This window comes from Danio rerio, chromosome 21 (assembly GCF_049306965.1).
Source record: "Danio rerio strain Tuebingen ecotype United States chromosome 21, GRCz12tu, whole genome shotgun sequence".
Taxonomy (NCBI): Eukaryota; Metazoa; Chordata; class Actinopteri; order Cypriniformes; family Danionidae; genus Danio; species Danio rerio.
Window position 1 is genome coordinate 29,816,753 of NC_133196.1, and position 17,258 is coordinate 29,834,010.

The 17,258-nt window shown below is 34.6% G+C and overlaps 1 protein-coding gene across 1 annotated transcript in view; it reads left to right on the forward strand.

Moving 5' to 3' along the window:
- The window catches only part of pcxa (pyruvate carboxylase a), a 230,229-nt gene that overhangs the window by 10,809 nt on the left and 202,162 nt on the right, over positions 1-17,258 (forward strand). The window contains 6 exon segments of the mRNA NM_001328356.1: positions 3,850-3,991; positions 6,138-6,322; positions 9,463-9,628; positions 13,716-13,861; positions 14,094-14,211; positions 16,922-17,073. Coding sequence (NP_001315285.1) covers positions 3,850-3,991; positions 6,138-6,322; positions 9,463-9,628; positions 13,716-13,861; positions 14,094-14,211; positions 16,922-17,073 — 909 coding nt within the window.

Below are 17,258 nucleotides of genomic sequence, written 5' to 3' on the forward strand. Positions count from 1 at the left end.
AGGCAATCAGTCAAATGTGCAGAGGTGTACATGATCACATAAATGAATGTATTAACTTTATCTTTGCACTCTGCCAAAACACGTTACAAGTGATGGATTCAAAACACAGAGTCGTTAGATATAGGCTTATAAAAGATTAATTAAATATCATGTTTAACAATTATAGTGAGATCCAGCGGCATTATCTTTAATGAACAGTCCGACGTGCACTGCTCTCACCCGGGGAGGTGTGCTCAAAGCACCTATACTGACTGCCTGGGGATCAGACATGTGCATATGCTGCAGCGCATGCCAGAGTGTGTGTGGTCACGTGATGTGTGTTTTCAGCAGTGTGGATGGAGAGCTATTCAGAAACACTTGGTGAAACATCAATGTGGCCTGGTTCGTTTTCATTCTAAAACATCGTTTTAAAACTAAAATGTATTCGTGTACACGGGGCCTAACTTGCTTCCATTTGACTTAGTTCCTACTTTATCAGGCTTTGCCACAAGTGTCAAACACTTTTTCTGTTTACGTATTCATATTGTCATATGTAAATTTATTTATTGATTTATTTTTTTAAATGTAAATATGTTGATGTAATATAATATTATTTATTATATTATTTTTAATATAATAATATTTTATACCTATGAAAATGTTGAGGAAAGTTTAATAATAATGTTTGTACATATAATGGAATTTGTTTTATGCAAAGATTAATAGCTTTTAGCTTTTTAGTTTATATTTAATTCACTATATTTATCATGGTCCAAATTAATAGTGTGAGCAAACTCTTGGAGAAGGGTATAAATGGAAGTCTGAGCAACTCCAAGTGGGTGGGACTTGAGCTCCAAGAGGGCTGTACAAACCTGGATTTTTTTTTTTTTTTTAATATTTAGTGTCTTGTACATGACACTGAGTGCAATAGTGTGCTTTATGAACGTCTACACCTACCCCAACCCTAAACCCAACCTCACAGCAACTGAACGTGTTTTATTAAAGTTTACTACACCTACACCACCTATATCCAACCCCACTTGGACTTGTGCTGTGCTTTCCCTGTGCTGCTTTTCTTGCCTTTGTTGCTAATAATTCCTTCATATTATATGCACTGTGGGACTCTGCAGAGAGCAAATGTTTACATACACTGGAAGAATTTGATAATTTGAGACGGCACTTAAAATAGCTGAGCCCCTGATGAGTTGCCTGACTACTCTACAAGAGAGCTAATTGAGACGCACTCCTTGTCACACCTGTTTGGTTGGATAATGACTACCTTTTTATCTGGCCACCATCCAGTATCGTCCAACTGAATAGAAGCCGGTTAAGCAAGTAATGCTGTGGTCACTAGAGTTAGAGCATGCAAAATTCTGCCGCACAGTGCTGCGTAAAGGGGCAGGATTAAACAAGATGATTCGACATAGAGGTGGGTGATTAATCAAAACGTAATCAAAATCGACATTTAAAATCTATAATCAATCTAATTTTTCCTAGATTATTTTTTTTCAATTTCTTTCCCTACGTGTCTCATGACCATGTTCTGATAAACCAGGGGTGTCCAAACTCGGCCCTGGAGGACTGGTGTCGTGCATAGTTTAGCTTCAACTTTCTTCAACATACCTGCCTGGAGCTTTCTTGTATAACTAGAAAGAGCTTGATTAGCTAGTTCTTGTGTGTTTAATTGGGGTTGGAACTAAAATATGCAGGACACTGGCCATTCAGGACCGAGTTTGGGCATCCCTGTGTTAAAGGCTGTGGCTGATTTTTTTAATTTATTTTTTTCTTCTTTGGTCACTTTGCAACCACATCTTATCTTTGGTCAAGTAGGACGATGGATCCATGCTTGTGCCTTACTTTGTACTACATTGACAATGATTGATAGCTGCGCTAAGATGCCTTAAGATGGCATATTTTCCATTACAAAAAACTACTATTTACATTTAGATTTGTTTACAGAAGATGCAAGAAATTCACGATTTAAAATATTATTTGCAGGATATTTTGAGAACAAATGCCAAATTCCTCCTTCAGAGATGAGACTTTTTATCAACGTTTACATTTTAAATAAGAGGCAAGAGGAGTGGGATGCATTAGAAAATAATAAATTGCATGATGCGATTTCACAGGTCAAAGTTCATCAAGCAAACTGAAACTTGTCGCACGAGCTTGTCTTTCCAGTCTCTCAAATTTGTATGCGTATTAATGGAGCTCTATGGGGTGAGAAGCAGGCCTGGATTGGCTAATCGGGAGGACCTGGAGAATTCCTGGTGGGCCAGTCCATTTATTTATTTATTTTTAGCCACGAGGGCCGGTGTCCCTAGCTTCCTGCACTCTCACCAGTTACACTTTTTTCATTTATTTATTTATTTGATCATAGCCTCACTCTTGCATTATTATTTTGCCACAGATCCGCTCTTTATTTCTCACAGCCCTGTGAGCAAATGCAGCCTGCAGGTTAATGATGAGGTAACTATCATTCGACCGAAAACAGCGGCACCTTAGTGAAATATAAGAATTTGAATAATTAATATTAATGAATATTACACCTGCTCAATAAAAATCTGATGATTTACTACATTAATAAATCTGACATAACTTGATCAGAAATCTAAAAAGGGGAGAAAAAGATTAAGCCATCAATAGAAAGTAATAATGAGGTTAAAAGTCTTGCAGATAACAGTGCAATACTTATTTTTGTAATCCAAACGCATTAGTGTAACCGCTTCATTGTGGTCAAGTGGTCGGCACGTTGCTTTACGACACCGCCGACCTGAGTTCGAACCTCACCTCAGTAATTTTTTTTCCCATTTTTAGTGTTAAGACATAATACTGTTCAGATCATTTATGTAGGTGTACATATTTAATTTTTTGTTTGACCAAAAAACTGGATGTCTATAAAGAATTTTGCACAGAATATATATTCAGATATTGCAGGAAAGGACATTGTGATGTTTTAAAGAATAGTGTTGGAGATTTAGCTACCCTTTAATGCTCTCATATTCATGAAAAACATTTGAAGTTCTAAAGCAGCTGTTTCCTTGAAAAAGAAATGAGTGTCATTAGAAACTGAATTGGAAAGATGTTATTTTTAATATAGTCAGTTGTGAACTGAGGTGGGCTGGTCTAAGGTTTGGAACTCCAGGGCTGAAAAGGAGTCCCACTCCGGCCCTGGTAAGAAGTGTAGTGTGACCGTCGTTTTAGCCATTTTACTTTGCTTAATTAATCAGAACACAAATCAGCGGATCAATCACACTTTCATTTGATTTAAACCTTTACATAAAGTTTTCATAAGTCACCTTTTATAGTCTGCTCTGCTCTGTTCCGCCTTTGTCTCCCGAGGCCTCGTCGTCCCTCTGATCCTTCAGTGATTCCCACTGAGTTTAATCAGTTCTGCTGTTGTTTCAGGTGTTCGGTTTTGGCCTTTTGAAGCTCTGTCCACAGGCAACATGATCACAATATGATATTGTGTTTTGTTCACTTTGGCCCTCTGGGCACTTCATCTTGTTCATGTTTTCCAGTATGTGGATACGCTTGAAATACAGCAATTTCTAAAAGACAGCCTTGAGGATCTCCTCGCGTAGCAGAGCTGTTTTCTCCCTGTCTGAGTGCATCGTTTATTTGTTTGTCTGCTCATTATTGCAGCACTCATTTATATCATATCTGGCTTGTTGTCTCACTGACCTCACTTTCTCCTCAGTTCGACTTTTGTTATCTCCCTATAAGCAGTAGCTCGGCTCCTGTGTAAACTCTGCTAATCACTGGGAGCTCTTTAGGCATGCAGATAACACTTGTAGTAGATATCAGTACAGCAGTCTGATGGAAGCTTCGTCCTGTGACACTTCTGTCTTTTGCGGTGTCTCTCTGTAGATGCTGCTGCAGGTGGGAGGACGGCACTCTGCCCTGGGGCTGCTGGCCATGAGGAGGGTGTGGAGTTTGACCCGCTGTGCCCACACCGCACCCCAAACCCTCGAGTACAAACCCATCAAAAAGGTCATGGTGGCCAACAGAGGTAGGTCAGTGTATGCAGTCCAGGAAAGCACATTTTTGTGGTGCTGGACACTGGCAAGATTGTTTAAAAACAGCTGATGATCATGGCCAATTATTTCCTGTCATTTAAAGGCAGGAAAATGCATTAAATTCATGTTGCGTGTCTGTTTTATGCACTGAAAAATACTTTGTGGTGTGGTAAAATGAAAATACTGAATATCTATTTACAAAAAAAAAAAATTATTGTCTTTAATTTTTAATTGTAATATTAAATGTTAGGATAACTAGAATTTTCTAACTAAACAATGTAACATTTACCCATTTACTTGATGTAATAAATACAATAAGTGGACTGAATATTGAGTGCAAAAAGACTGGAAAGAGTTGAATATTATTCATTTACTTTTATTCTTCTAAACTTCTAATTGTTGTAAACCTAGTAATATTAAGTACATTTTACTAGTATAATATTATTAAGGGATCTGTAGTAATGGATGTGCAGTTCTCGACATACTTTGTGGGATTTATCTTGCATCTTTCAAAAGGGATAAAATAGGGCCCCTTTATCTTGGGTGAATGTGATGACGAAATTTCATTTTGTAAGCTCTTCTTCAATGTTGATATTTGATGAAGTGGAGATTTAATGTTTAGTAACATAAAAATAAATAGTTTTATTATATCTGTATGTAAAATGAAAGATTTCTGACAATTTAAGTATTTGTAAAAATTTGTGCATTCACATAGTTTTGCTTTGCTGTTTGTGGCTTTCAGATTTAAAGTTTTCAGAGTAGTGTTAAAATAGTGTTTTTTTTTTCATTCAGATAATTAACTGTCCAGCATGTAGAGTAAATGCCTCTCACTTGAAAAACAAATAGTTATTTTAATGACAAATTATATTTTCAGGTTTAGCTGTTAATTTGTAGTTAATGCATCACTAAATAATTGCATAACAGTATATATACCAGTCATGTGACTGTCAAATTTGATACATTTATTTTATTGTGGAATCTTTTATCATGGTATATTGTGATATTACGTTGTTTTAACTAGAAATAATTTATTAATTGAAATGATAAATCATTAAAAATGGACAAACTGCAGAATTGTCCTCTTAATAACAACTTTGCAGATATATATTATATAGTAATATTTATATTTAATTAATATTTATTTATTTTTTACAATATTAACATTTTCTCAATTAGATGCTAAAGTGTTATCTTAAAATTATTTTTAAAAATCTGAATATTTCATATTTTTGAGGATGCTTTCACACCTGTGGATCGATTCCTTTTTTTTTTTTTTTTTTTTTCTGAAACGGGATTAAAATTGTTACATTTGTTGCTCTTTGTTCTTGGTGTGGTTTGCTTTCACACGGTAAAGTTTCTAAAAGGACCAAAACAGCTAAAACAAGTCACGTACGAGTAAACTCTCCTCACATCGGTCAGCGTTTCATGGTTTATTTTCCAGGGTCCCGCTCCGCTATCATTCGTCCTTATTTGAATTTATGATGATGTGCAATTAGATATTATAAGCTAAAAGCTGTGCTTTTTAATTTTAAATAGTGACACCCACAGACATTATCACTAAACATAAATCAGAGGTAAGACTTTCTCATACATAGCCATTGGCTAGAATTTATGCATAGGCTTTTATGTTATAGAAAGAAATAACAGATAAACTAAGACTGCAGTTCGGTGAATTTTCCTAATGAATAAATTGCTCTCGTTAATAGTTTAGCATGCTTTCCCTTTCGTATTTGACATAAAATGTATTGATAATTCTCTCTTTATATAGCCGTATATATGCCTATTACGTATTCTGAGTACACTATGCCTTTCTTGCTTTCTCACAACTATCGATCTGCTCCAGAGATTGATTTATTTCAATCGAGCCAAAACCATCTCATTCAGGCGATCTTAGACTGATTGTTTTGAAGCAGATCTGAGCACTATATATATATATATATATATATATATATATATATATATATATATATATATATATATATATATATATAATTTAGTGCAGAAATAAAACAGAAATAATACGGAAAGTACAGTGTTGATATTCTGAGTGTAATTCTCTCTTGTTTTTGCTTTGGTGTAAAAACACACTGATCGAATGCACTGTGTACTCATGACTTGTGTGTCTTCATTGCGTTATAGGTGAGATTGCAATCCGGGTGTTTCGGGCATGCACAGAGCTGGGCATCCGCACCGTGGCCGTTTACTCTGAGCAGGACACGGGACAGATGCACAGACAGAAAGCAGACGAAGCTTATCTCATCGGGAAGGGGCTGCCACCTGTAGCGGCTTACCTTCATATACCAGACATCATCAAAGTAGCCAAGGTCAGACACTGCATCCTCACTACAGTAGATTCTCTGCTAATCTCCTTTACAGTATTTCACATTTTTGCTTGTTCTGTCACCTACCTTAAGCAAAATATTTTTTTAATACATTTTTTTTATTTTGAGTTTCCACAAGAAAATGCATATATATCATAATCTCTCATACAGAAAGAGACTTGCAGATCTTTCATATGCTTCATGTTTTCCTCCCTTAAACAACAACAACAACTATAAATGGTAAAACATGGGGAGCTACAAATCCTTTAAAACAGAGATTTCCAAAGTAGGGCCTGTTTTTAAAAGAGATTGTCATTTATTTGACGTAACCTTTTTTTTTTTTTTTTTTTGTATGTTTTATTGCTGAGCTACCAAAAAAAAAATTGAAATGAAATGTTTTAATTGAATATTGTACATGAATAGATTTTTAAAAATGTAAATGTCTTGACGGGTAAAGGACTATGCCGAAGACATTGGTTAGTGAATCAAGGTAAAAACTAGTGAATCTCTATTCTGCCGTAATTGAGATTGTTTGTGTTTTTATTATAAGATAATTATAAAATGTAGAAAATGGTGTATTAGTTAATATAAAGCAATGTTTTTTAGTTATTTTTAAATATATTAAATAAATTAGGAAATTACCTATTTCAACTACCTTCGGCCCACTAGCCTCAGTCAAGTATATGGTTTTTGGCCCTTCATAAGAAAGTTTGTGCACACCTGCTTTAGAATATTGCCTTTAAAAAAGAAAACATACATTTACATGCATTATATTAATTTTGTAAGTTACAATTCAAGAAAAATTCGGGCATATTGGTGAAATTTACTTAATCCATTTACTCCCAAGTAAAAAAATAAAAAAGGATTCGGTCTGTTTTAATAAAAAATAAAATATTTATCAGTATCTTCTGTCTGTCTATCAGTCTATCTATCCATCTATCCATCTATCTATTTTATTAATTTTAATCATTTTTTTGTATTTTTATAATTACTTTTTTACTAGCTGGCTGAAGAATAAATAACAGCTGGGTGTCTTTATTAATCCATCTATCTAAATTTAACCTCAAACAAAAAATATATATATTTATTTACATTTTTCAAAATTTTGATGAACGTATATAGCTGCATTTGCGATTGTCGGTGTGCATTTTTAATGTAAAATTTGTACGTTTGCTCTACTGATTGTTATAATTATTGTTTGTTGTTTTTAAAGTAATTTTATTGAATTAATTGTTGTTTTGCAGATTCACAGTGACATGATGATGGGCAAAGTTTATTCCTCCAGTTAAAAAACTCTTTAGATGCCAAACTTAACAAATAAATTATTTAAAGATTTTTTTAATATGAATTAAATATATATTTTTAAATATAATTGTGCAGTTTTCACACTGAGTCAATCAATCAACTAATTAATATTAAAAATAAAATATTTAATTAAAGTATTTATTATGCAGTTTTCATACTGACATGGAAGTGTGAAATTTTTTTTCAAACAAAATTAAGAATGTACAGACACCATTTTTAAAAAGGTTTATGTATTAATAAACCATAATATTAATATTAAATCATAAAAAAGAGGTAAACTAAGTGCCCTGTAACTTTTTTTCTTTTTTCTTCTTATTTATTATTATTACGCAATTCACACACAGGCATTACAAAGAACAGTTTGTTTTTTCCACCTGTATTATTTATTTGTCATGTATTAACACTTTTGTTGAAAGGGTTTTTACGGGGTTATGGCAGATTAGGATCTTGTGACCTGAAAAATACACACACAGTCTGCTGTGATTGGACAGTTCGAGTACAAACAGGCCCACAAAAAGCAGTAATTGCACATAATTATGCCTTTTGACAAAAGGGTTCAGAGTCTGCAAAAAAAGCTTTAAAGCTGTCGCAATAAAATCAGGCTCAACAGGCAGCTGGTTCTCGCATCTCATTTTCTTATTAAATACCTCAAGCAACAATCTACGCACCGTCAGTCAGTCTATGGCTTATTCGGTAAACAAATCAATTGCTTTAACAGCTTGTCTCAGAAAATGACCAATGTGGTTTAAAGCATGCGAAACATTCCTGACATCCTGTCATGACATGAACTGCACCAGTTAAACTCGGCCATTAATTCCCATTATCTATTGCTTTAAAAATTAACACAAATTATCACAAATTAAATTCAGTCATGCACCATTTTCTTTACTAGCACATTGTCACAGATAAACATCTTAATGGAAAGACAGATGTTTTACTGTACTGTAAGTGAAAGACAAGTGTGATTTGTAAAATCATGATTTCTGCATGAGTCACATTGGATGCAATGAAGGCCACAACTCTCATGATTCCAAACTCTGTCACAGTTTTATAAAAATATGCCTTTGTTTGTTGTGAATACAACCCCCTAGAGGCAAAATGCAGAAATGTTGTCAGTGCTGTTTTATAAAACTAATTCCATTTTAAGATTCTGTTGCTATGTAAAGATATTGCTGTTGCTATGTAAAAATATGTATTTCTGTTAAACCAGACCAGAAATTGAGGGTGCATTACATCATTAGCATGGTGACACAGTACATGGTCTGTTCACTAGTTAAAATTGCTTATTTCTATGAATTTGAACATTCTTCAAAACACTTTAGATAATGCAAGCGCTTAAGTCAGCAAAATATTTAACTCCGTACTAGTTTGTTTGTGGATTTTTTTTGAATACAAAAATTCAAGTGAAAAAATATTGTGCCTTTTTAATAAAGTGTAGTTTTTTAAATGCAATGTGTCAATATTGCCCTATCAGATGTAACACACTAATAAATGTTGGATGATTAAATCTCTATGATAGCATATGTTATTTTGTTACTGAAATTGTGTTCATTTCTTTCCAAAGGAGCGTAAATATTGTACATATATAAAGGAACTTCTGGAGAATGTTTACTCATTAGGTTGTGTTATTTATTAGTCTGACATGGATACATTGTTGACTGCTGTGAATAACCTTGTATAAATGCTAGACGTGTAAATGCAGATAAATCTTATTTTTAATAACCTCATCATTGTGAATAATAAATGAAATCTTGTCGTAAAGCAGTCACTTCAGTAATGGCATTTTTATTGTTAATAGTGCAGCTAAATGCTGATATTTTTCTATCTGTTGTTGGCAGGCAAATAATGTGGATGCCATTCACCCCGGCTATGGCTTTCTGTCAGAACGAGCAGATTTTGCCCAGGCATGTGTGGATGCTGGGGTGCGTTTCATTGGTCCTACACCAGATGTGGTGCGCAAGATGGGAGATAAAGTTCAGGCCCGAGCTATTGCCATCAGTGCTGGTACACTATTTCATCATGTTATTTTTGTTGTGCTATATCATCAGTTGTGTCACTGAAGATGTTATAGCGGTGTCATTTTTATTATATCATAAACATCCGTCCATCCATCCAATTTTTATTTTATTTTTTTTCATAGGGATTGAAAAAAGATTATATGCTTTGAACCAAACGGCCAACTATCTGGTGGAGCACACATAAATGTGTTTTTGATAGGAAAACTGATAAAAAAAATTGATAAACTGTTTATTGATACTTATGCTTTCAAATGATTTTTTAAAAATTATAATAAATAAACAGATGATTTTACATCTAAAATGTAAAAAATTTAGAAAGTCATCATTAATATTTTTTGTACAAAAAAAAAAGAAACCAAACGCATAAAAGCATTCAGAGTACAGTTGCACCTGTTGGTATTGTCAATCTGGCAACCCACATGTGTGTAAAGTCAGAGGACAATGGATGGCTGGGGAAAAAAAACCATGTCCAATAATTTGAAAATGGACTACAATACAAAACTACATACACCTTATTTTTTCATAGCTGTATCATAGACAGTGAAAGATATGGACATAGTATCTGTGCCGTCACCCAGATTTCTGAAGAACGCAATAGAAGCTACAAGTTACAAGCTCCATCGCCATTTTGTTTGCGCGTCATCGCACCGACCAGGGGATATTAAACAAGGGCAAAGAGACGGAGTATGAGCGAAGCTACAGACTTTTGCTAGCATTTTGCTAAGACAGGCTTTTCTTTGGGAGAAACACTTAACACTTTATTACCTGCGACTCATTTGTGTATTGACCACATGTGCTTGGTTTAAGGCTGTAACGATACACGATATAAAATCGAAATCGCGACACTCAGATCTACGATCCTGTGTCGCGGTGTGATAAGGGAGAATCGCGACACACCCCGTACCTTTCCAATAACGTCACGCGTGCCTGCAAAAGTTGAGCTAATTAACACTTTTTTCGTTCGACATTACAAGCACTGCTCCGTTTAAGCCCTCGCAATATTTAGCCGGGAGAGCTCGCACGAAGCTGTGTGTGCTGAATGTGTCAAGAATATCAAAAACAAAACCAACTTAACCCCGCTTGACAACCGACAACGCCAGAAACATTGCCAATGCTGTCAAAACGGCCGGATTTTCAGCGCATATACGATGATTTGCTCACACTGTTAATGTGGCTGCGCAGAGGGATGGGCATTCACCAAATGTCAGGTAACAGCCAAACTTTTCTTTAACCGTGCTGTGCGATTTCTGTTTGAACCTTTGGGAGAGCTGACTGACAGGTACAAGATGCATGAGGTCAGAAAACACGACGAAGCTTTTAGTTAAAATAAACACAGTTTCTATAGTTATACTTTATTTAGAGATAAAGGTATATGGCTCTGCATATAATCACTCTATCTTGCTGGAGTTTATAGCCGTTTCGCTTTACTTCAGGGCGCATTAACGCCGCTCTGAAGGTCTAATCGCTGTTTTAAGTTATCCAGAGCTGTATGAATATACCAATCTTGAATATCACAATAGTATTAAATATTACAATTGTAACAACACAGACAGCAACACTTTTGCACAATCGATACCCAGCTGATTCAGCCGTTTCATGAGGACCGCGCCTCTTCTTTTTTCCTTAAAGGCAGTAAAGGCGCCTCGTTTTCGGCCACTTGTTTAACTGCAAGGCATACTTAATTTGCGGGACCATAACGTATTACCCGTGCCTACTGACACATTTGCCAAAGAAGCAAAATGGAAGAAGAATATTGCTGTTTGATACAGACCTGTTGATCCTAAACCAGCGCTTATGTTGACCTGGATCTGCGTAATAAACGCAACAAATAGGCTTTACTTTTTATTTTACAGCTTAAAGCATGTACGCAGATTAATGCAATATCATAATTAAACAAACTGTTTACAAAAAGTCTACATATGCGCGCGTGTTGTTGTCTTTTCATTACGCAGCGCGCGCACTTGAACCACGAAGGAGAGAGAGGAAACCATAGGCTATATCAGAACATATTCTTTAAATAATGATTTCTATTAAAATGTAAAAGGTTTTGTGATTATAATAATAACAGCGGGGCATTAAATAAATGCATATTTTCCGTAATTTCCGCAATTTGAGGAAGTCAGCTATTTTTATTTGATGGATGAAAAAAAACATATGATTGGAAAAAAAAGCCTATGCCGGTTATTAAAAAGAATCAGTCAGTATTTTCGTTTGTAATGTAAATAATTATTTAAGTGAAAATAATTTAGGGCAGTCCCATTTATTTTATTCATTTTATTTAGATTATTCTGCTCTTCTGTGCTAAACACAGCAGGTGCGTGAAGATGCTCTGTTGTTCTGTTCCGCTATTAATATATAAAAATAAATCAGTATTTTAAAATGCAATATTTATTGTGTCATACACAAAATAGACACGTCAATTTGTTTAATATAAAATTAATAGTAATCTGACCAGTTAACGAGCGGCGGTTGTCGGTTAGCAAAATTAACGAAATGAGAATCCCTAGTAGCTATTTAATTTACTTTTTCTACGTAAGAGAACTTGATTGAAAAATAATTTTCAACATGCTTGAACCATCTACACAATGGAGTTTAGTTCTGTTTGGTTTTTCAACAGTATTTTGTTACAAAGAAAACAGAAGTGATATATTTAGGCTATTTATTTTATATATGGCTATTTATATTGTTAATAATTTGCATAGTTAATATTGTTCTTTGATGTTTAGTTTATAAAGATTTTTCAAATGTTATTTAATTAAAAACAGTTTTAATTTTCCCCCCACACGAAAAAAATTAAATAAATCGTGATACGAATCGAATCGTGGGTCAAAAATCGTGATACGAACCGAATCGTGGGTTTGTTGTATCGTTACAGCCCTAGCTTGGTTGTATACTATATCAATAAAGTGTTTAGTCTTTTTAAAAACGCTGTTGTAATAGATTGAGCCACTAAGCATTGTTCTTGAAATGTTTTTCTACAGGAGAAAAATGCGAATTACTTTCAGTCTGTGTTAGTCAATGCAAGGCTATTTATGAAATCCAGACATAACACTGTATGCCAATGTTTCAGATGACTGTTCTATAGCTTACAGCTAATCAATCTGTCAGATTCTGGAGTGCTTTTCAGATCTAAAGAAAATTATAGATAATAAATTATTTTAAATAAAACGAAAAACATTTGTAGAGATGATAGAGGTATATAATTTCACTCACCTGGGAATCGGAAGTCACGTGAATTGTTTTTTTTTTTTAGCACAATTAAGTGCACACAGCATGCCAAATAATTGTAAGAAATAATTCAAAAAGGCATTTGTAATTCCAATCTGCTGGAATTACCCCCTCACAGTTGTCATGAAAGGTACTATTAGCTATATGAACCCAAATCTTTCTTTGTTTTTTTTTGTGCTGTAAAGTTATCAGTTATCCATTTTAAATCCATTTTATCCATTTTAATAAAAAAATTGCTCTATTATGGAGCCAGGACTAGCTAAATTTGCATGAATTGCAGTTCCAGTTACTTCCGTTTTGCCTTACAAGGGAGAGCGGGAGGTTGCCACTTGATCTGTATATAACATAAACACACATGGAAAATTTAACATCATATACAGTAGGAAATGTCTTTTATCAGGAATTCTAAGTGCTAATTATAATTATAAAATGGTTGTAAAAAAATGCTAAATTAACTAATGACGTTATCATAGAAGGAAATATTTTGTTCAATTTTGTATGCTTAATTAAAATATGGATGATCTTTATATACTTTTTGGTAATTGTGTAAATTCTTCCAATAAATAAAATAAATGAACTAATGGCTTAAATGCACATATAAACATGATTAACAACCTTTAAGCGTTAAGCTGTCAGATCTTTAACAGTTTACAACTTTCTAAAACTGTAATCCCATATTGCGAAAATTAATACCATTTATTTTAACTTCCAAAACACAATTGTTGCACCCAATTTAAAGTGGAAGCGTTATAAATCATGTTGTAAAATTGACATGATAACCTGACTTAATTTGAAAGGTTGCAGGTTTGATTCCTGGGCAAACAAATTTTCTGTTCATCTTGCAGGAGTGCCGGTGGTTCCTGGGACAGACGCTCCCATCTCCTGTTTGCAGGAAGCTCAAGAGTTCTCCAACAGCTACGGCTTCCCCATTATCTTCAAGGCTGCGTACGGTGGTGGGGGACGAGGAATGCGGGTGGTCAGAGAGTATGAGGTACCGTGTCTTAGATTAAAATTATTAGTTGGGGTTCATAATCTTGTTTAATCTCTGTTCAATTCCTTCCAAGTTGAGGTTTGATAAAGGGGGGCTTTTAAATGAGCGCAAAAGTGAGCACCCGTTTGCCCTTTAGATTTGTTTGCTGTTCAGTTACTGGTGCTGTATGAATTAGTGTGTTGGGTATTTGCGCTGGGTGACCCGGTCACTGTGTGTGTGTGCTTGTGATCAGGAACTAGAAGAGAACTATCAGCGGGCGTACTCTGAAGCCCTGGCAGCCTTTGGCAATGGAGCTCTGTTTGTGGAGAAGTTCATTGAGAAACCCAGACACATCGAGGTGCAGATCCTGGGTAAGTGAGGTTGTTGTTGGTGTGTGTTTTTCTGTAGTGGAAAAAAAAGCATTGATATATAAAAAAATAAAAATAAAATAAAAAGCCTAAATATTTTACAGTCTGGGATGATTTACTCAACCTTCAGTCATTTTAAAACTGCCTATTAGAATACAAAGGTTAAGCTTTAAGAGTTTTCTATGCATTTACAGCCTGAAGTGTTTAATCTTCAACAAAACTGCACTATAAACTCAGTTTTCACCTGGTAGTAACAAAAGCTTTCAGTCATCTGATTACAAGTGCTCCGCTGAGCCGAATTACTGTTTGCACTGGTATTTCCATGCTTTTAAATACGTCACATGTGTTTGGATTTTATTAAGACATGCCCGTAGCCAGGGAGGGTTCAGGTGGGGTGAACGACCCTCCCCCCACGACCAAAAGGACCAGAATTTGTCCTTTTAATTATTTTGTATAATAAAAAAAAATACATATATATATATATATATATATATATATATATATATATATATTACAATAAAGTATAATTTTAAATAACTATGGCCAGTAATTCGAATCCCATGGAGCCTCAAAGTTACAATAATATGACACGAGTCTTGTGACATAAGCCACCGAGCTGTAACATTTCAATCTTTGATCTGACATCCATACCGAGTAATGCTATCGGTCAAAGAGCAAAAGGTGGAAGAAAAAGCAGGCAGCAGTGTCATTGTTGGAAAATATTGAACAAATGTTCAAAAAGGCTGCCAAACATGGTAAGGCTTACTTCCTAACAGGTGAGAATCGGGCCATAGTGTTCTATGCTAACTATTTATTTGTCCCGTACATGACGTCCTTTTCCCTATTTTTGACATTAAATTATTTAAAAATAACTGTCTGATGAAGGCTTCCAAGCAGAGTCCTCAATCGTCAGCTGTCACTTCACAGCAAAAGGCGCTAATCCTGTCACGTCTGTGTTTTTGACGCTTTTTAAACTGGTCACTTAATTTGTTTTATTCTGATTGGATATAAATCTGAGCGCTCAAATCACTTCAGAAGGTGGTCTGGGATGCTAATAATTTTTTTGACAAAATTAATTAATTTAAATAAATAAAATATGTCCTTGGGAAAATCTGACCTTTTGTCTGTTTAAAGAAACAACACATAGGTGCGCTTTTTACATCTGTAGGTGCGTACGTTTTTACACTTTAACATGCAAAACGTGCATAATTATATTAAAAGCACATTTACTACAAGCATAAAACATGTTGATGAACAAAAAGCCATACATTTTTGCACACATGTGGTGCTGTGATGAACAATTGGTAATACAATCTAAATCTATTTAAAAAGCACTCTAAAAGTTAAAATTATTATCAATATTGTGCATATTATTACAACAAATTGCATCATAAAATATTATGTCTACCTCTACAGGAAGTCCCCATAAAAATAAAAAACATCATGTAGTGTGTGTTTGAACTGATAAAGTCTTAATTGACAAAATGGTCATTATTTTTCGTGTACTGCAAAACGGATGCTCATGATTCCAGAAGACAGCACAAAATATTTCATAAAATATTACCAAAGTCCTGTATTTAAACTTATTTAACTTATTTAAACTAAATGTGGGGAAAAATCTGTCAAATGGATAATTTAAAGTTCTTAATCACCCATTCTAATGGCATCATATTTGAATTTGGCTCAAGATCAGTGAAATTAAGATGTTTACGTTAATGTTTTTCAGGACGAGTGATAAGATAAAGCAGATGTGTTAAACAAAAGATATGCAAAATAAGCAGTAGGGAATGTCCTAAGGATAAGGATTGAGAACTGCTGAGATGAATGCATCAATGTTATCATTATCAGCCTGATGAAAACATATTTATTGGCTGATAAATGACAAATTATTTAGACTGGTTGATCTACTTCACATGCATTTTCTTTTCATTCACATTTTAAGTATCAGCCGCAGTTAATTTTCATATCAGTACACCCCAGTGCTTTAAAAGTTTTAAAGACCAAGATAAATTACTATGTCATTACAATATCCCAAAACAACTAGAACAGTATTATATATGTTGCTGATAATGTACATTTGTTTTGAAGCATGTTCATTTCCAGAGAACATAGTGGTTTAGCATGGCAGTCCGTGTCACAAATTAAAAATCACTATGTAATAACAGAAGCCTAAAGTATATTCAGTATGATAAAACAATGCTATTACTTCCCCATATGATCATGACTTGAAAAACTTTTTGTTATTAATATGAAAAATTTAAATCAATTACATGCTGTGCCTTTAAATCTTGTCTTCAATAATTGTTTGCTCTAGTTTAGAACATCTTGGACTTTGAGAACATTACATTAAAATGTGTCCCATGAACAAAGTCGCAACGAGAAGCAGTCACTGAACTCTTCCCAGACCTTGTTGACAAAGCAGCTTTCAAAACCTCTAACATCAAATTTGATTGTTGCCTGAAATAAATACTTTGTCTGGTGGGGTAATTAACACGCATTTGGATATTTGCATACACCACCCTTATTCTCACCAGCGAAGCGAACAGTGCAGCGGTCTGTTGCCTGCTAATTTGCACAGTGTTTATTGATCAGTTTTACGATTGTTTGTTGTTATATTTTAGAGAAATGCTAGCAGATGGCTTTGTTTACAGTAGCAGATGGGTTTAAGGCTTCTGTGTAATGCTCAACGAGTTGATCGGCCCATTGTGTGCAGGAGATAAATATGGCAATGTCATTCACTTGTACGAGAGGGACTGCTCCATCCAGAGGAGACACCAGAAGGTGGTGGAGATCGCACCAGCCACACAGCTGGATCCGCACCTCAGAGACAGGCTCACTGCTGACTCGGTCAACCTCGCTCGACAGGTACAAGGCAACACCTCTGACAGATGGCAGGATAGCCTTTTTCAAAAACCATTGGGATTTGCAAATAGATGTCACTTTTTTGCTAAAGATTATGGATAGAGTGAATGGATTGTTAAACTTTTGCTCACATACTTAGTATTACCTCTATTACATACCTGTCAATCCTGTCCTTTTTTTATCAACCT